Source organism: Nicotiana tabacum, chromosome 18 (genome assembly GCF_000715075.1).
Source record: "Nicotiana tabacum cultivar K326 chromosome 18, ASM71507v2, whole genome shotgun sequence".
Classification (NCBI taxonomy): Eukaryota; Viridiplantae; Streptophyta; class Magnoliopsida; order Solanales; family Solanaceae; genus Nicotiana; species Nicotiana tabacum.
The window spans coordinates 69,491,541-69,511,765 of record NC_134097.1 but is presented as its reverse complement, the minus strand read 5'-3'; the positions used below and the strand labels follow the sequence as shown (position 1 = coordinate 69,511,765).

At 35.5% G+C, this 20,225-nt stretch overlaps 1 protein-coding gene across 1 annotated transcript; it reads right to left on the bottom strand.

Moving 5' to 3' along the window:
• Nucleotides 1-8,140: 8,140 nt before the first annotated feature.
• Nucleotides 8,141-12,293, bottom strand: LOC107783850 (phosphoglycerate kinase, cytosolic-like). The gene is made up of 7 exons (XM_016604876.2): nt 12,133-12,293; nt 11,862-12,064; nt 10,067-10,144; nt 9,716-9,976; nt 9,170-9,487; nt 8,805-8,963; nt 8,141-8,629 (listed from the first exon to the last, which is right to left on the bottom strand). The coding sequence occupies exons 2-7, from the start codon at nt 12,054-12,056 to the stop codon at nt 8,435-8,437; spliced, it is 1,206 nt and encodes a 401-aa protein (XP_016460362.1). The 5' UTR covers nt 12,057-12,064; nt 12,133-12,293; the 3' UTR covers nt 8,141-8,434.
• Nucleotides 12,294-20,225: the final 7,932 nt, after the last annotated feature.

Below are 20,225 nucleotides of genomic sequence, written 5' to 3'. Positions count from 1 at the left end.
AAACTTCTTCTCTAGCTCTTCGATTTGTTTTATCAAGGCTTTAATTTCATAATTTATCATCTCAGTTATCTCCTCATCAATGCATTCTTCTTTAACTAAAGCTGGCAGGAAGAAAAAATTTGTAACATACATGTAAAAGCTACCATAAAATATTAGTAGTGTGATGGAATCATGGAGGGAGAACGAGAAACTGGCAATATAATTATTTGGTTTCTGAAAAATGTTCAAAAGTATCACAAAAGTGGATGATAACCTTTTTTCTATTCCAATTGCTTCTATCAATCCTTAGAATTTTTTGTTCTGTTCGTTCCAGAGCTGATTTTGTGCAGAATTTGCCATTATTTTTTACGCTAGATTGTTCTTCAACCAGTAAATGGTTAATATATGTACTTAGCTTTAGCTTGATAAATTGATTTCTCATCTTTCTATGTAGTATGTGTTTAACCCAAAAAATAGTTTTTAAGTTCAAAGCAATAATTTTATATGACGGGCCACAAGCAACCGATTCAATCCGAAAGATATAAAATTTCGTTAATACAACGTGATAGAGAAGTGAGAAATAAATTCAATGACATATAATATAATAAAAATAAAGCAGAGAAGAAAGAATTATTATTGAATGATCCTTGATAGGATAATGAGCCGAACAGAGAGCTTGAAGGGTCGAACTATGACTAACTTGAGAGCAATATGCTATAAATTACAATGTATAGAATTGTAGAGAAGAAAATTAGATTCCCCTGATGGTGGTAAAAGTATATCTATTTATAGGGCTAAATCTAAGTAACTAGTCTCCTTGAATTATGGGTCCATTATGAGCATTTACTCAATCCATCCATTACTTTTGGAAGACTTGTAACAACTGTGTAAATGGTGGAATTCTGTAACTGATGAGTTAATTCTGTAATTGATGAGTTAATTCCATAACTGATGAGTTAATTCCGTAACTAATGAGACAATCCCGTGACTGTTGAGTCAATCCTGTGCATGTTGAGTCAATCTCTTGCCTATTAAGTCAATCTCGTGCCTGTTGATTGCCTTGTTCTGACCGTTACAATCATTTATTGCATTTATTAATAATTGATTTGTAATTGATGGTGTAATGATGGTAAATCCCATATAATCCGGGATTAATTGATTCCTTCCTCATTTGTAATTATGAGATATTCTCTCGCACCTGATCCGGGCTATTTCATGATGATCAGTTCCGAGGCTAACAGGTATGGTACGTGTATGTTTGTTCCCGAAGGTGTTTCACATATCATCTTTACATGTCATTTTTCACTTTTCTTCAACTTTACTGACACGTGTTGCCATTTAATAGACCCACATGGCAAGTCTAATTTTTACTAATACAGATAGTCCCCCCACTTTCCGGTTACTCACTATGATGTGACTGAGAAGTGAAAGATTTTATCCTTTTCATCCTTGCCTCTGCTTCATTAAAAACCTTGCCGGAAAAATCCAATAGGGAGAAAAATCGGACGAAGGAAAAAAGAGTGCAGAACTTAGATAATTCCACCATTATGTTCCTTTCGTCAATAATCGGTTGGTTTACCCCTGTCTTGTTTCGGGGTTTGAAGACAAATCTTTGTCTTATGTTTGCAAAGTTTGATATATAAATTTTGGTTTTATTTTTTGCCTATTTTAATGTTTAGGTTTTTGTTTCACCCTTTAACTTTGCATTAAAAATGCTTCAATGTCCCGTGACTTTTTTTTGAATAAGCACGAATTATAAAAGAGGGCCTTTTTTTGATCGACACTTAATGAAGAAGACGTCTCAACTTCATAATGGTGTAAATATACAAAAAAGAGTAGGAACTTTCACATGTTTTTCTTTAACAATTATTTTAAAGAAAGTTTTTGCATTAAACTTTCATAACATTTCACATGTGTTTGTGTATCGTCTATAACTCATTTTGCAACTGTTTTTTCTTTTAACAAATTCGTTATAAACTTGCACTTGTAACAGTTTTTATTTTGCAACCATTTTTTTTTTGAATTAGTACAAGGGGATAATTGTTTTTTTTTACAACAGTTTTAAATATAAGGGAATAAATTTTTACTCATAACTGTTTTTATTGATAACAGTTATCAAATGAATACAAGGGTAATGCTTTTTCATCCGTAACTGTTTTCATTTACAACATTTTTTTTGAATAAGTACAAGGATGATGATCTTTCATCCATAACTGTTTTCAGTTACAACAGTTTTTGAGTAAGTACAAAGATGTGTATTTTTACCCGTAACTAATATTATGCCTTTAACCTGAACATTCGTTTACATTTACGAATATGGTTTCTTTGGTTTTTGAGTCAGGTTTTTTGTTTTGAGTCTTTGACTCTTTTGATTTTGCTCATAGTACTTGACTTGTTGGGAAGATGGATCTTCATTTGATAGTCTTCTTTGCTTCATCTTTGCCTTCCATATTGTATAGTCCCCCATGTATTTGAGCTTTGAAGAATGAAATCTCGAGCACTTGACACCTTCCATGTGGTCTATTTCCTGAAAAGGAAAAACATACAGGACTCGAAGGTATACTTTTTAGATGATGACTGCTTAACCCTTTTATTTCATCAGAAAGGTTGTAACCTAGACCGGGAATAATACAGTGTTCCTTGTGTCTTTCGGGTCTAATATCATCATTTGGCAATTTAGGGAATTTATCCGAATACAAGTTTTTCTGGGCACTTTAGAAAATTATTTGAGTGCTCATACTTAGTCTTTTAAACTTAAAATATATATTTGGATGCATCGTTACATGTGCGATGTCTTAATGTTGCACCTTTGGGTGTCTAACTTTTATATAAAAGAGGGCATTTTTATATACTTTAAACGCTATAAAGAGGACGTCTTCTTTTCATTCAGGCGTAAAATAGGATCGATTGATCTGAGTAGACTTTTAGTCTGAGGGAATATTAATCCCCGTAGGATTTACAAGAGTATTGACCCCACTAAAATTTATGGGAATATTGATCCCGGTAAGACATTGAGTTTGAGGGAATATTGATCCCAAATAAATATATATCTTAGTCGATTTGTCCTGAAGAGAAAATTTAATCTGATTGGATTTTGAATCCAAATTGGAGTATATGAACATACTTCCAAGTAGAGAGGGACACATGTCCGAAATAATATTTGAGATTTTCATTTATATATATGGGATAATCGATCCGAGTCATAATACAATTAGCCATTAAGAAAGACCTATATATTTAACTTGGATGGTCGTTGTTGGACCGAATATAAGTCACGTGTTTGTTCAAAGTGAACTTTATTCTGGTGGCATATTTACATACCTTCTTGACTTAGATGTAAAACTCTCGTTTTTTATCGTGGGATTCTTGACTCTGACATGGAGTTCTCGATCCTTTTTGTATAGTATATGTATTTTTGAAGAACTCATTCAACACTGTTTGAAGTGTTTATGTTTGATATGAGCAAGACAACTAATTGATTTGAGATGGTAATTAATGTCAGAATACTCTTAGGAATTCTATCTCCCAAAGCAATCAATTGCTTGTGTCACTTCTTATAATGTCAGGTCAAATTGACTAATCTTCAAGTATAAGTAATCTCCCTAGCGTTTGAGTTTTGAGGTATGAGAACTCAAACACTGGAATCATAATTTGACAGTCTGCAGTTTAATAGACCCCAATAGGATAGTTAGTTTCGATATTGATGGACTTTCAAATGGTCCAGTTCCAACATAGGGACGGTACCGGAGCTCTTTTTATCAAATATTTGTTACTCTGGACGGGAACTACGGAGGTTCCAAAATGTTGCCGAAATCGGAGTAATTTTCACTGCTTTCTTTATAAATTTCTCGCATCATATATTTTATTTGTTTGGCCCATGTGGTATTTTAGCTTTTGGAGCCTTGAATATTCTCAAATACAATTCTCCTTCAACAAGGCAGTAGAGGATGAGGCTTACTCAGAGTTATCGAGAGCATGCTTGTCTTTGAATAAAGTCTCATTCTATAGGTAATAAATGAATATTATGCCAATTCCAAATTAAATTAGTTAGGCTTACCTCATTTTCATTCTAATTGATGATAGATCAGGGATTGTCTAAATAAGGGATGGCTCGATCCCGAGACTGTTTGATCCGGAAATGATATTTCTCAATAAGAGCCCGAGGTTGCTTTCAGAGTTAGTGATATCAACAGTAGATCCGAGACTAGCACATCCGACTCGATTTTCTTGGGTTGCATAGTTTTCTTGGTTTTGATCAATCGTTAAATCAATATTTTTGCTCTGAGTCCCCAAGCTAATTTAAGCCTTGTAGCATATGCTTCATACTCGGCTTTGTTGTTAGTAATAAAATAACTTTTATGAATTATCTAACTACTTTTCCTGATAGGCATTAAGCATTGTCCCTAACTCGAAAAGTTTAGTACTCGTGGACCTAATTGTGTAGAAGGTCCAGATCCCGAGAATTATCCCAGAAATAACATGTGCTATTTTTTTTAGCTTCGGGTAATATGTTCGAGCTAAGATTAATCATGAAATCTGCTAAATTTATAATTTTATAGTCGTACGTGGCGGATAAATAATATCACATTCACTTAGTTCGACTACTAATTAGCTAGCCGTCCTGACAGTTCATGTTTATGTAAAATATTGCGTAATAGAAATATAGTGACTACGGGAATTGAATGACATTGAAATAAAGCCTTAGATTTAGGGAAACTACAATTAATGCCAACTTATCAAAATGTAGATATGTAGTTTTCGTATCTAAGAGCATTTTATAATAGATAGGAGAATGTGTACCTTTATCTTCTTGATTTAAAATTGCATTTACCGAGACATCCAAGATAATTTGGTGTACCAGCAATCATCTTTCTCCTCGGAATTTTGAAAGTAATGATGCGTTGTTGTTAGATAGCAAGTTCGAATGATTCGACTTTTCGGACTAAACCGATCTTTCAAAGTTCTGTAATTTTATCTTTTATTATTTGACTCTAGTTTCTTCTTTTGCTTGACCGGATTATACCGCGGGTCAATATTGAGCATATAAACATTTACCTCCGGTGGTACACATGTTATGTTAGCATGGAGGCAAGCAAAGCACTTTTTGTTAACATGTAAAAGTTTAATCAACTTACCTTTATATTCGGTGTCGAGTCTCGACCAACGTAAACCTTCCTATTTGGGAAGTCAATGATAATTTCTAGTTCTTCATCATTTAACCTCGTGGCTTCTGATGCCTTCGGTTCAATGATTGCTTCCGAAAATATTTGTATAATTGTCCAAGGTTATTAATGAATCTTCCTTCCTTGTGGTCTATTCCATCCCGCAACTATCTCTTCTTTTTCAGTTGTTAGGTGTGGTATCTTTGTAAGCAATCTCGTGGTTGTTTTACCCATGTTCCTCCTAATCTTTATTCTTCTCCTATGAAATTTTACAATTTAGTAAGGTAATTCCTTACCTGTTCGGGTAGATCCGGATCTTTTTCAACCCGTGAAGAAAATCTCGTATCTCTTTTGCTCGGACCTATTTTTAGATTTTTGAATTTAGATTCGGATCACCCAAGAATCACATCCGTTTGATCTCCGGACCTATTTTTGACTTTCAATTGAATGAACGTGTCTTCCACTATTTGAAGTTTTTGTATTATATCGAATGTAAATTTTACTCCTCAGTTTCGGGAAGGTCAGGCGTTATTCTTCTGACTCCTTCAATCGGATCTGGAATCACCTCGGTTTGGTTTTTGAACCTGGTGTATCTGAACCTCCTATTCCGGAACTGTTTCGTACAAATCCGTTATAATGAGTTCTGGTACTGATATTGTTGTACTAATATATCGATGTACATTCTCCATTTTTCTCTGCTTGTTGCTTACATATCATTATCATGGCTATTCTTCCCTTTTTATTTTGCATGGTAAAGCCATCTCCAACTTGGTTGTTCTCAACTGTGTTGATTGGTAAATTTTGGCCATGATGAAGGTTTAAACTGAAAACAAGCGAATATTAGCAAAAATTGTTACTATTTTTGGATGAATAACAAATTTGCTTGAGTTCCCGGTAACGGAACCAAACTGTTTACCCCAAAAAATAGTTTTCAAGGTCAAAGCAATAATTTTATATGACGGGCCACAAGCAACCGATTCAATCCGAAAGATATAAAATTTCGTTAATACAACGTGATAGAGAAGTGGGAAATAAATTCAATGACAAATAATATAATAAAAATAAAGCAGAGAAGAAAGAATTCTTATTGAATGATCCTTGATATGATAATGAGCCGAATAGAGCTTGAAGGACCGAACTATGGCTAACTTGAGAGCAATATGCTATAAATTACAATGTATAGAATTGTAGAGAAGAAAATTAGATTCCCCTAATGGTGGTAAAAGTATGTCTATTTGTTGGGCTAAATCTAAGTAACTAGTTTCCTTGAATTATGGGTCCATTATGAGCATTTACTCAATCCATCCATTACTTTTGGAAGACTTGTAACAGCTGTGTAAATGCTGGAATTCTGTAACTAATGAGTTAAATCCGTAATTGATGAGTTAATTCCATAACTAATGAGTTAATTTCGTAACTGTTGAGTCAATCTTGTGCTTGTTGAGTCAATCCCATGTCTGTTGAGTCAATCTCGTGCCTGTTGAGTCAATCTTGTGCCTGTTGATTGCCTTGTTCTGACCGTTACAATCATTTATTGCATTTATTAATAATTGATTTGTAACTGGTGGTGTAATGATGGTAAATCCCATATAATCCGGGATTATTTGATTCCTTCCTCATTTGTAATTATGAGATATTCTCCCGCACCTGATCCGGGCTATTTCATGATGATCAGTTCTGAGGCTAATAGGCACGGTACGAGTATGTTTGTCCCGGGGGTGTTTCACATATCATCTTTACATGTCATTCTTCACTTTTCTTCAACTTTACTGACACGTGTCGCCATTTAATAGACCCACATGGCGAGTCTAATTTTTACTAATACAGTATGACGATATCGACATTCCTATTAATGGGTTAACTAAAACACAGTATCACAGTAAGCCAAGGTATAAGATGCAGCAAAAAATAACTGGCATTATTTCTCTAGCCATCCTATGTACAGAAGAGAGAGTATAAAACTATAAATTACCAACAAAAACAAGAAAAGTGAAAGTATACTTACTAAGTATGTTTTAACATAGTTCTTGCTAACTTCTCCAATGCCCAAAAAATTAAACATGACATCTGAAATCTAAGAAAATACTCAAAGTGGATAACTTTTCTTCGGCGAGAAAAATATATAAATTACAAAAATATATAAATTACGTCAAAGTCAACTACAAGAGTTCAATAGCACCATTTTACCAACGTCGACAACTTTTTATTTGATCAATTTCCAGTCGTTTTACGGATAGTACACACCAGCAGACGATATTTATCTTCCACACGGGTGCCTGTAATGGGGAGAAGTAGCTTTGTGTGTCTGGCCAAGTTTCACCGTGCTAGCGGCATGTCCATACTCGTCATGAAGCCAATGGTTTCCTCCGCACCACAATAAAATAAACAGAACCCAACAATTTGACAAGTGAAAATGAAAAAAGTAGCGAAATCAAAGAACCTAACAAAGAACTGAACGCCGGAAAGCAGGAATTACAAAAGGCGAACATTATCGAAAACAATACACTTGTCAATTAATAAGGTCAAACACTTTTCAATATTTAATTCCAAAATTTCTAGATAGAAAGATAAGAAATTTACCGGCAACAGAAGAACTCCCAAATGTTAACTCAATATCTAACATTAAATGGGAAACCCATCGTAAGGAGAACTGAATCTTGAAAATTTAATGATCTTTACTGCCAAATTGTATGAGACGAATGCTATGGGAGAGTCTTGGGAGATGAAAGCTGCAAGTGTATAAGAGAAATTGACCTGGGAAGAAGAGACAAGCGATGTGTACAAGAAGGGCACAAGTAATTTACGTGCCAGCTTTTAACTCAAGGGGCACACGTCATATTGTGGAATAAGATTTTTTGTCAATTAATGTCAAAATAATTCCATTTTTGCATATCTGTCAATTAATAATATACCAATATTATAGATAAGATCAAAGGCGACAACTTTTCAGATCAAAAGCAGCCAAAAGGATAAGGCAAAAACTAAAAAGAAACAAAAACTCAGGTGCAGATAGCAACTCCAATCCAATAAAAGGATTTGATAACTTGTACATAATTCATTAGTAATTTCAAGTTATCAACCATGGAAGATTCTCTTATCACAAGAGGAAGTACCTCAGTACCCTGCTAACTGCAGCAGTGCACATAATGGAGGCCCAGAAAATACTTATTACAGTTTGATCCACCAACCTACAAGACTCTACAGATCCAAATCCGCTCTGGACTAAAATCCAGACATAAGAGCTAACAAAATGTGCACAAAAAAAAGGGAGCAAAGCATGAGCATTATATTGCTCAGGCATCATCTAGGGCAAGCACTCCAGGGAGTGGTTTCCCCTCGAGAAGCTCCAAGCTAGCACCTCCTCCAGTTGATATGTGGCTCATCTTTTCTGCAAGTCCTACCTTTTCAACTGCAGCTACAGAATCACCACCCCCTATTATGGTTGTCACTCCCTTTCCACTAAGCTCTGCCAGTTTCTTTGCAATAGCCTGGCAAACAAAAAGGGCATTAGATGCAATCAACCCCCATTTCCAAAGCGAAACATATACAATATCTTTCAATATCTCAAAGCATCACTAGAAATATTCAAAGGTAGAATAACAAGTCCTAAATCCTAATGGCTTAGAGCTACGGCACAGATTTGAGAAAACCTCCATGTTATACCTCTGTTCCAGCAGCAAACTTGTCAAACTCAAACACACCCATTGGTCCATTCCAAATAACAGTCTTGGTGGTATCCAAGGCGCTGCCAAATGACTTGATTGCATCGGGTCCAATATCTAATCCCATCCAGCCATCAGGAATTTCAGATGCTGGAACAACCTAAAAGGCCAAACAATAAAGTCAGCGAAGACCATGGCCAGGAAGTAATACAAGGTACTGCTGCAAAAAGCATTTCTCTCCCAAAAAGCAACGAACATATATGAACAGCAGTTAGTTTTTACATTTTATGAAATGAACAGCAGTTAGTTCTTACTTCAAAGTAAAATTGACCTAATAAAGCAGTTTATACAGACTAGGGATCTAACCTTGCTGTTCGCATCAGCAGCAAACTTGTCGGCAATCACTACATCAGTGGGAAGCAATAGAGATACCCCTTTTGCCTTTGCCTTCTCCATGAGAGATGTTGCCAAATCAAGCTTGTCCTCCTCCACTAGTGATGATCCAACAGCATACCCTTGCGCCTTGTAGAAAGTAAAGATCATTCCTCCGCCAAGCAATAACACGTCAACCTTCTCCAAGAGAGACTCTATAACACCAATCTTAGATGATACTTTTGAACCACCAACAATGGCAGCAAATGGCTTCTGGGGATTTGCCACAGCTCCAACTAAATAGTCAAGTTCCTACAAGCATTGATGATGCAGAGTAAGCCACTACAACAAATATATTAAGACAACCACAATACAATAAAAGAGTTTATGTGAATATAGTAACTGCTGAATGACAATTAACCCATCCAATCATGTGCAGGCAGCACAATTAAGCTACTTTCAAATTCTTTATACTTCCTAGAAATATGCATAATAAACATCTTTTCCTCTATTTGAGAGCCTGAAATCTTAGATTAGTACCTTTTGCATAAGGAATCCAGCAACAGCTGGTTTCAAGTACTTAGCAACCCCTTCTGTGGAAGCATGGGCTCTATGAGCAGTCCCAAATGCATCATTGACGTACAAATCTGCAAGAGATGCCAATTTCTTGGCAAATTCGGGCTCATTCTTCTCCTCTTCTTTATAGAATCTGACATTCTCCAGCAGCAGAACTCCTCCTTCCGGTATTTCAGCGACCAATTTCTCAACTTCTGGACCAATTGAATCATTTGCTATCTTGACCTGAGTAAAATTAGCACATAATAACCTTTTTAAATAGGACTAGAATAAACAATTAGTCAACACAGAACAAAAAGAGAGCAGCATACAGACCTCAACTCCCAATAGTTCTGAAAGTCTAGGCACAAGCGGCTTTAAGCTGTACTTTGGAGTAACACCTTTAGGGCGACCCTAAAACAAACAACAGACAATCAGAAAACACATAGAGAGAACAAGAGAAAACACAGGAAAAAGATTATTCAGAAGGAGAAGTTGTACAGAATGGTTCATTAGCTATGCAAAGATTATGAGTCACAAAGCCTAATAGAACTTTCAATGAGGACTTTGGAATTTATGTGAACCTGTTTGACTGGGTACGGAGTTTAATAAAAAATGAGGATTTTTGGAATTTGTGGTCCTAAACAACTAAAAAAGGGGTCCACATTATTTGTGTAGTTATAAAAGTTTCTCATTAAGGATAGAATTGAGAATTTAAGCTAATTTGTTTCCAATTTAGAAATGGGTCATTCTTTTTGAAACGAACCAAAAAGGAAATAAGTTCACATAAACTGGAACGGAGGGAGTAATAGTTAGTTTCTCAAACCAAAGATCTCGGCACAAAGAGAAGTAAAGCTAGTTTCTAGAAACTCTGAAGCTATCAAATCTCCTTATCCCAAGACGACAGATCTCCACAGAATCATTTACGCCTGGTATTGTGTTGTGCAGCATCTCTCCTCTATATTGATGTTTAGAGTTCAAATTTGGATATTCGAGAGATCTCTCCACCCCCTTCCTACTTGTGCTCCATTCAACTTCAAACGTTCTTGAACTTACACATCTAAGTGCCAAAATATGGATATACTCACCAAAGATAGACAAACAAGAAGAAAGCGGGAAAACCAGGGTGTGCTCTAGCAGTCAACGAAGTTGGAATGCACCATGGAAGATGGGGGTTCAAACCTCAGCAAACTCAAAAAAGCTAGATAATTCCTTCTATATCCCCGGTATCTGGTGGACTAGTCCAATTGCATGCAAATTGGCCGAGACACCATCACCCCCCCCCAACCCCACTCCCCACACACCCAAAAAAAAGGAACAAAACTTGACTGGATGCAAACCCTATAGCGGTGAGTCGGTGTTGCTGGCAGGAAAGCTGGAGAAAATAAAAGGCAGAACCTTTCCATTTGGGTTTTCTTATACGCATTATCGGTAACTAATATCACGGCTTGGCAGAAAGTCAGGAAAAATTGATAACTGATCACCAATGTCCTTGTAACACCAGTCCTTGAACAAATTTATGCATGCAATACAATGTCTGCGTAGCCACAAAATTCCAGCTCCAGATGTTGATTTAGCCAGAGTTTTAGCTTCTTACCCCCTACCTCACATATGCTCTTCCTTTTTCCACACACCTAGTAGCTACTACATTTGGAAAAAGAGTCTAAGTTCTACGCACTAATGGTGCATAGAACTAAGTCCTTGAAAGATAATTGCATGTAATTCTATTCAATAGTGTTGATTGGTAATCCAGAACAAATGGTAAGTGAACCAGTTAAAGCATGTTAATTACACTGACTGTGTAAAAAACACAAAAAAATCATTACACTTTACAACTTAAATCCTTGGAAAAAGTAGAAAACCACAAAAGAACCAGCAGTTGTAAGCACACGATGAAAATCCACAAGCGCAGAACAATTACATGTATACTCTGTTTAAACTTAAGGTCATAAACAAAATCAGTGCTGCAATGATCTAGGACTTGACAAAGAACAGAAATCGATAGAAGAAAGACAGCAAAGACCTTCAGATCATAGTCAAGGACTTGAACTAAATAAGACAGACCGAATCTACAATCATAAAAAGGCAAGATTCAAGGAAAAAACAGATATTTTTCTAAAGTAAAGCTTACAAGATGAGAGGCAAGAATGACATGAGAACCGTGTTGCATCAAGTACTTAATGGTAGGTACAGCAGCTCTGATTCTGGTGTCATCGGTGATGTTAAAGTTGTCATCCAATGGAACGTTCAGATCAACTCTCACGAATACTCTCTTCCCCTTCAGATCTGCTTCTTTCAGTGATCCCACACTCTTCTTCACCGCCATTTCTCTATCTGAAACCCAAAAATTACAAACATCAGACAAGCCTTCAATACTCCATTAAGTAGAGTTGAGGACTCACAGTTTTTGTCGTCGGAAAAATCGATACGATGACCGGAACGATGTCTGTGACTAACTGGCAGGATCAAGGATCAAGGATCTTATAAATAAGGAAAGTCCTCGGATTGGGGCGCGTTCTTCGGACTCGCTTTTGTTTTCGTGGCGCACATTATTTAGGCATTATTATGGGCTTGGGCCACGCCACCACTAATTTGGTTTCCTAGACAGACAAAATAGGGGCATTTGCGCTTTTTGTATTACGTTTTAACGTGTGCCTGATTTGTAAAAAATTGCAAGCATACTTGTTTTTTGCATAACTTTAGCATACAGGGTTGAAGTAGCAAAGACAATCATCCAAACTTCAGTATTTTAGTAGTCGGGCCTGAAGTTCAACTCTAAAGCTGAAGTTTTTGTTTGTAAGAGCTGAAATTTTTATTTTTGTAACTGACGAACTTCAGCTCTAAAGTTGAAGTTTTTGTTTTGTAACTGTCAAAGTTATTTGGAAGTTAGCTTTAGAATAGGATCTGCTCAAATAAGCTGGGGATCCATCCATAAAAAAACTTGCTAGTTTGTTAAAATCTTTGGGGTAAAATCTCAGCACTAGGCTCAAGAATTTTTATGTGCTAACATACTCAATTTAGCTTTACAAGAAACAGTTTTCACGTTAATAATATTTATCAAAACAACCCAAAAAAAGAAGTAAATAAATGCAAATTAATCATCCCTGATTGCGAAAACAAATAATGAGCTTCGTAATACGATTAAAATGCAAAGACGTCGTCACTTAACAATGGTATCTTGATAGTTTCCACTCACAAAAGGAACTATGAAAAATAATTTCTTTTTTAATCATATAAAGGTACAAAAGAAAGTTTTAAATTCTATGCACGAACAGGTTAAAAGAAATTTTACCCAAAAAATAATCTGCACCAACAACAGCAGAAGAAAGAAGAAGAAAACGAAGGAGGAGAAAGAGGAGAAGAAAGTGAGCTGAAGTTATTTAAAAAGTGGGTACAAGTTAAAAGTTTTAAAAAAAATGGGTATAGGTTAAATGGGTGCGACCAAATAGGTCGCCCCGTGCAATTTTTACTACAAAATAGCATGGTCTAGCCAGTTTTCAGACTGGTCATTCAAAAATAGCCAGGGTTTACCAAGTCAATGAAAAATAGTCACTATTTTGCTGCAACAGAGATCGGTACAGTATAATATACTGGAGTTCGATGCACCTGTGTATGAACTTTCAGCATATTAGGCTGGACCGGTATATTTTGCTGGCTCTAGTATAATATACTAGAGCATAGGTGCTCCAAACTCCAGTATACTATGCTGAACCAATATATTATACTGGAACTCCAGTGTATTATGCTGAGAGTATTTTTTCGGATTTTGAACAGTATTTTCGTTCAGATTTATCTTTACACGAAAAGTGGCTAAATTTCAATTACCTTTAAAATTGTGGCTATTTTTAAATGACCACTATAAATCTGGTTATTTTTGAATTTCTCCCTCCTAAACACCCACTCATCCACCAAATAAATGAAAAATAAACTCTAAATTAAGGAGTTTTGACTTTGAATCTTCCCTTTTCCTATTGATTTATTATGCAATATATTATATATGTACTCCATTTGTTTTGGTTGTGTTATCGAGATAGAAGCACGAAACGTCAACGGCATATTTATTAGAATATTCTTTGAAAGCTTTATCCCTTTCAAAAAAATGTAGTAACTCCTCCTTTCCAATTTAGATGTCGACACTTTATTTTCCAGTAATTCGAGAGCCAACTTTTTTGTATTTGCATTGACTTTGCTTTCCATTGTTTAATCAACTCCAAAGTCATGTTATTAGTAAACTGAAGAACTCACCTCTCTCAAAAATCAAAGTGGATCTTAAATTCCTACTCAAATAATCTAATTGAGAATGTGATCACGCTCAACTATGTCTTATAAGATGGACTAAACGGCCGTAGCAAATATAATCAAATCGAAAAGTTCGGAATCGAATCCCACAAAAAATTAAGATTTAGCTACAATTGTTTACTATTACTAAGGAAACAAATTCGAATAACTATCTTAGTTATAAGGATTAAGGTTTTTATTTCTGTAATTAACTAACAAAGATTAAACTAGTAAAATTATCAACTAAAGAAACTACGGGCCGGAGACAAGATTGAAAAAACTTAGAGTTACGATTTTTCTAATTGTCGGAATTCTTCCTACTACGTCTCCTATAATTTCGCCTAAGTATTATCTACTGATCGTAAGCACTCAGCTTATTGTAATTCTCTTTCGAGCAACTACAATAATACACTAGTTATATTCTCTCGAATTACGCTAGCTCGCACTTTCTCAACGCTCATTATGATCACGCCAAAGTTTCCTTATCTCTAATCTCATTTTAAACATGTCGTATTTATCTCTCATATACCTTGGGAGTGACATTGTTCAACAACAACCTAAATATGCGCTCTTTCTCAAGTAATACATAATAAAAATGCAAAATTAATTGAGAGCTCTTCAATTACGCAAAATAAGCATGTAGTGAACACGTAGAGAAATTCAAAGGTAAAATTATATTAGAACGTAACAAGAATCCATCCTTTAAAAGGTTCAATCAAACTCTAGATAATAAAATTAGCTATTCATAAAAGCATGTGAAAATACAATACTAAGAATCATAACCACAATGGAAATTCGGAAGAAGATGGGGAAACACTCGTGGCTAAATCTTTCCCTTTGCTCATAGCGTGTTCTTGCCTCCCAAAATAATGTCCGACCCCCTCAAAAACGATTTTGTCACGACCCCAAAATCCCACCTGAGTTAGTCGTGATGACACCTAGTCTCTAAGACTAAGTAATCCTAACACACAAAGAGAATTTAATAGAAATAACGACTAAGGATATTAAATTAAACTAATAAATCTCATAATAACATCAATACAGAATAACAATTACAAAAATTCCCAAAACCGGTGAAACCGAGTCATAAGCTCTAAGAAATACACTAAGAATCTCTATTACAAGACTATTTGATAAGAAGATACACAGTAGTAAAGGCAACAACAAAAGGTAACTCTGAGGCCTGCGAGCGTCAAGTAGGTAAATTTTGAAGTCTCCAATATATCTGGATTAACTCACTAACGTTCGGCACGAGCTGAAGTACCTGGATTTGCACAAAAATATGCAGAAGCATAGCATGCGTATACCAGAATGGTATCCAATAAGTATCAAAACTAACCTCGGTAGAGTAGTGACGAGGCCAGATCAAGACACTTACTAGACATAGAAATATGAACAGAATATTACTATAATCTATTAATGGAAATCAAGGAAATAAATGACAATAAAATAGTACAATAATAAGGCTAACAACTGTAGACATGTGATTTTTGACCCTCCCCAAGATTTTTTATATTTTAGCATGTAAATATTTAATTAGGCCTAATATCGTTATTTCAACTAATTTTTACTCTTTTACTTTATTTTATTACAAGAAAATAAAAATTACAAAAAAATAGTTTCATTAATGTTTTGTAGTCATTTTTAAATCTTGAAAAATACCAAAATAGTTTTGTTTTAACGGTCAGTCTTATTTTAATAGTTATTTTACTTATAATAAATGAGATCGTATTTTTAGATGCTTTATACTATTTTAAATAAGGAAAACTTAGGCCCTTAGTTAATGAAATCTAGATCTTCTAAGAAGCCCAATTGTTAGTTAATTCAAGACAATTTTAGCTCAATTTTGGGCAAGAAAATGGCCCAATTTCAAACTAGCCCTTGAGCTCAAATCCTCATTGCCCAAAAATTAACCCTTAGCCTAACACCCCTACCCTTTAACTAAACCCTAGACATCTACATATAAAGGGAAATGAGTTGAAAATAAAAGATACACCCTAGACCTACATAGACCTAACGCCTATGGGGACCTAGGGACTGAAAAAGTTGCAGTTGAATAATGATCATGCCTACGGGTACGGCTCTCGTGACGTAGTTGTGATTGGCAATTATTAAAACCTGGGTGTGCATTTCATGTGACCCGATTCTAATTTCCAACAAAGTTAAATAAAGCGTATCGTGAACCGCGGGTGCATTTCATGTAGCGTGGTAGTGGCTTACGGTGTATTTTAAATAACCTTGAAATTTCCTAAAATATTTAAAAGCGGTTTTTAAAGTTAAAAATGCACTTAGGTTTTAAAAATGTATAAAATCAGGTAATTGAGCCAATAATAACAATTGAGCAACCGTGTTAGAACCACAGAAAGCAGGAATGCCTAATACCTTCTCTCAGGTTAACAGAATTCCTTACCCGGATTTCTGTGTTCGCGGACTATAAATAAGAGTCAACTTTTCTCGATTCGGGATTTTATATCGGTGACTTGGGACACCCTAAATTATCCCAAGTGGCGACTCTGATAATAAATAATCTCGTTTTGATTGTCACTTAAATTAAAAAAAACTCTCTTATACCTTTCCGGGGTAGTAAAAAGGAGGTGTGACAGCTTTGACGACTCTGTTGGGGAAAAGAACCCAGAACTTCTGGTTCAGGGTTCAGAATTCGAGCTTATAATATCTGTTATAGTTGTCTTTATTTATTATCTGATTTTTATATGTTTGAGCCTAATGTGCTAATTGCCGCTTTTTACCGTTTTGATATCGTTTGGACTGTATATAAATTGTTATGAAACCCTTCTCTCTTTGAGACTTCTAAATCATCTGGGAAGTGTGTACTTCGTGTGACTTCTCTTCTGTTAGTGTCATATCCCAATTTTAGAACAAGGTTCGGACAAGTTGCAAAGCCGGTAAAGCTTCTGTATTCCCGGTACGCTGCCCCCCCCCCCCCCCCCCGGCTCGAGCTGTCCACTCGAGTAAGCCAGGTATAGAATAAATAAACCCAGGTTTTTAAACCTAGAATAACATAGCCTTATGCCGGATCCCTAGTAGGAACGCTTGTTTGCATCATGTGCATCTAACTTTGGGGACTCAACACAGGGGTTGGGACCGTCTAAGACAGGTGTACCCAAAATAACAGACCATTTTGATGCATCATATGTGCTACATGTTGCATTTCTTCAAGGGTAAAAGGGTCAATTGGCGGACCAATGATAGTTGAGGGCAAATGAAAAAAGAAAAAAAATGAGAAAGAAATGAGGGTGAAGTGTAAAAATAAAGCAAGTAGGGCTTGATTATGTTTTCTGTCACATTTTGTTAAGAAAAAAAAACTTGAAAATTCAAAAAGAAAGATGTTACACTTTTTCATCATTTTCCGAAAAAAAAAAGAAAAGAAAATCCAAAAAGAGTTTACATGTTTCATCATTTTCCAAAAAAAGACAAAAAAAATATTTTCTCTAAATTAATTATTTTTTTTAATTCTCACTCATATCCAAATTGCCCGAACTATGCATATTTGGTTCTCGTCTTTCGGGGCGTGATACGTAGGCAACCTACATAAGGTCCGGTCTTTCTAGTGAGTTTTAGCTTCTTGGCTTCGCGTGGTCTTAGCCGAATCTTGCATTTTTAGTCACTTCTAGCCACATAGGTCAATTTTAGAAAAATAGTCACAACCATGTCTTTCATGTATCTAGTAGGGAATGTTATTGTCTCACATAGTGTTGGTTTCAGTTTTCTCATACAGGTGCGGATCCACTTATCGGAGTTCGAGTATGACGGATACCCCAGGACCACTGCATTTATGAGCTTGCTTAAGGATATTTTTAATGTTATGTTTTGAGTCTGTTTTATTTATGAGCTTGCTTAAGGGAACTATGCATAATGCCGAGTCTTTTAGGTGATATTAGAGTCTGTCAGGCTAGTTAAGTTTGTTGAGTCTTTTGTTGTGGTATTTCCTATTTTGTATTTGAAAAAAAGATGTGTAATAAGTCAAAAAGCCAAAACAAAAAGAGATTTCGCGTTTTTATATTTCTGTTAGATGTTTTCTTTAGAATACTAACTCTAGAAGGTCAAAAAAATCTTTTGTGGTTTTCCTTAGGAAATTAATATCTAGAACTTAAAATAAAAATTGTTTTTATAGTTCCTTTTAGTACATTAAGACCAACAATCCAAAAAAAAAATTCTTTTAATACTTCTTTAGAAATTTTCTTTAAGATATTAATTTCAAATTTAAAAAAAAAAGATTTTGTTTTTGAGGTTCTTCTTTGGAAAATATATAAAAAGCAAAAAAAATATATTCTTTTATTTCACTAGAATTTTAAGACATTGTATATAGAAGGAAAAACAACATATTTTATCTTTGGCTTATCTTTAGAGTTTCTCCCTTAGGTAATCAAAACTAAAATCTAAAAATATTTTTTTATCTTGTTCATTTCTTGGTTCGAAATCTTTCCTCCGGGATATCACACGAAAATTCAAAATATTTTTCTTTGGTTCATTCTTTAGAGTTCCTTCCTAAAAAAAAGAATCATAAAAAATATTTTTCTCTTCTAGGGTTTTTTCCTTAATAATTCCCATAGAGTATTTGTTTAAAAAAAAGAAAAAAATATTTGCTCTTTTAAGCTTGAGTTTAGAATAGGATATAGAACATTAAGTCTAGAAAATTCAAAAAGAAAAGGATTTGTTTATTTTATTTCTCTTTTCTCATTAGAGTAGTCATTAAGGTTAAAGAAAAAAAAAGAAAAAGGAAAAGAGAATGTTAGTTTGTTTCCTTTATTTTCGATCTTCCCGAACTATGCAAAGATCTGATTCATGCGGCGTCATGATACGTAGGCAACCTACATAGGGTTCGATCGAATTATTTTATTTAAGAAAAAGGAAAAAGAAGGAAATAAAAAAAAAGGGAAAAGAAAAAAAAAGAAGTGAAATTATGGGATGTGAGAAATGAGAGGAAAGAAAAGAGTGATAATTAGAAGAAAAAAAGGGAAGGAAAATGAGCAAGCCAAGAAGTGCCATAAAAGAAAAGAAAAGAAAAGATTGAAATAAACAAATTGGGATGAAGCCAAGTGACATTGTGACCCTCAAAGTCATTTTTGATCCGTTAATTGTTGATGGGTGCATTGCACATAATGTGATATTTGCAGCTGTTAAATGCCCTAACGCTAATAGGATGTCTCATTTTGTTCCTTTTGTTATCTTCATTGAGTAGAAGGGTGGTTGGTTTGTGGTTCTTAAACTGGTAACTCTTCCATACAACACAAGGTCAAAGAGCAAGGTAGCTATGGCTAGCAAAGACTTGGGCACAAGAGTTGTTGACCCGTCGAGGGAGTTTGTGGAGTCTAAGTCTGAATTGAAAGGGGAGGTCCAAATGTTGAAACAACAGATGGCAGAAATGTATCAGTCTTAGATCAGGGGGAATCCTCCACCTTCATTCCCTGCTAACTACACTGAAAACCCTGCAATTATCTCACCACTATCACAAATCCAGATTCCCACTGCTGCTGATATCACCCCACAACATTTTCACACTTTACCCGCCAAAATCACCTCATATCCCACTCCTTTGGCCACTCATGGTCTTGTAGCTCCTCCTCCAACTACTTTTCCTTGATCCTCTAACGAAACTGTGTTCAAAGTCCCCGATGCCCAACACTATGCTCTAGAACCAACTTTCAAAGTCTCGGATCCATACTCTCACGCTCCTCATTTTGAGCGTCCCGGTGAAACTGAAAAGCCTGCTAAGATAGTGGAACAAGATGAAATATCCAAGAAGGTGAAAATCTTAGAGCAGTCTTTAAGAAACATGCAAGGGATAGGGATCCAGATGAGCGTGGCTTACAAAGACTTGTGCTTGTTTCCTGACATCCAATTGCCTGTTGGGTTTAAGATGCCGAAATTTGATTTGTATGATGGACATGGAGATCCCGTGGCCCATCTGAGAGGCTACTGCAGTAAGATGAGAGGCGCTGGTAGGGAGGACAAATTATTGATGGCGTATTTCTGTCAGAGTCTGAGTGGGGCAGCTCTGGAGTGGTACACCCGCCAAGACGCTAGTCGGTAGTACATATGGGACGATATGGCCCAGGCCTTTGCCAAGCACTTTCAGTACATTATTGAAATTGTCCCAGATCGCATGTCTGATAAGAGGCTATAATTATGTATTATAGTCGCTTATTACACTCAAATTTACTGCACTTTAGTTGAGTTTGCGCTTTAATCGCTAGTG

Excerpts from the sequence above, each read along its gene's own strand:
- LOC107783850 (XM_016604876.2), bottom strand. The coding sequence starts at position 12,056 with ATGGCGGTGAAGAAGAGTGTGGGATCACTGAAAGAAGCAGATCTGAAG. Across the intron at positions 9,488-9,715 it reads CTGGATTCCTTATGCAAAAG|GAACTTGACTATTTAGTTGG; the intron begins GTACTAATCTAA and ends CAATGCTTGTAG. Across the intron at positions 8,964-9,169 it reads CTGCTGATGCGAACAGCAAG|GTTGTTCCAGCATCTGAAAT; the intron begins GTTAGATCCCTA and ends TTGGCCTTTTAG.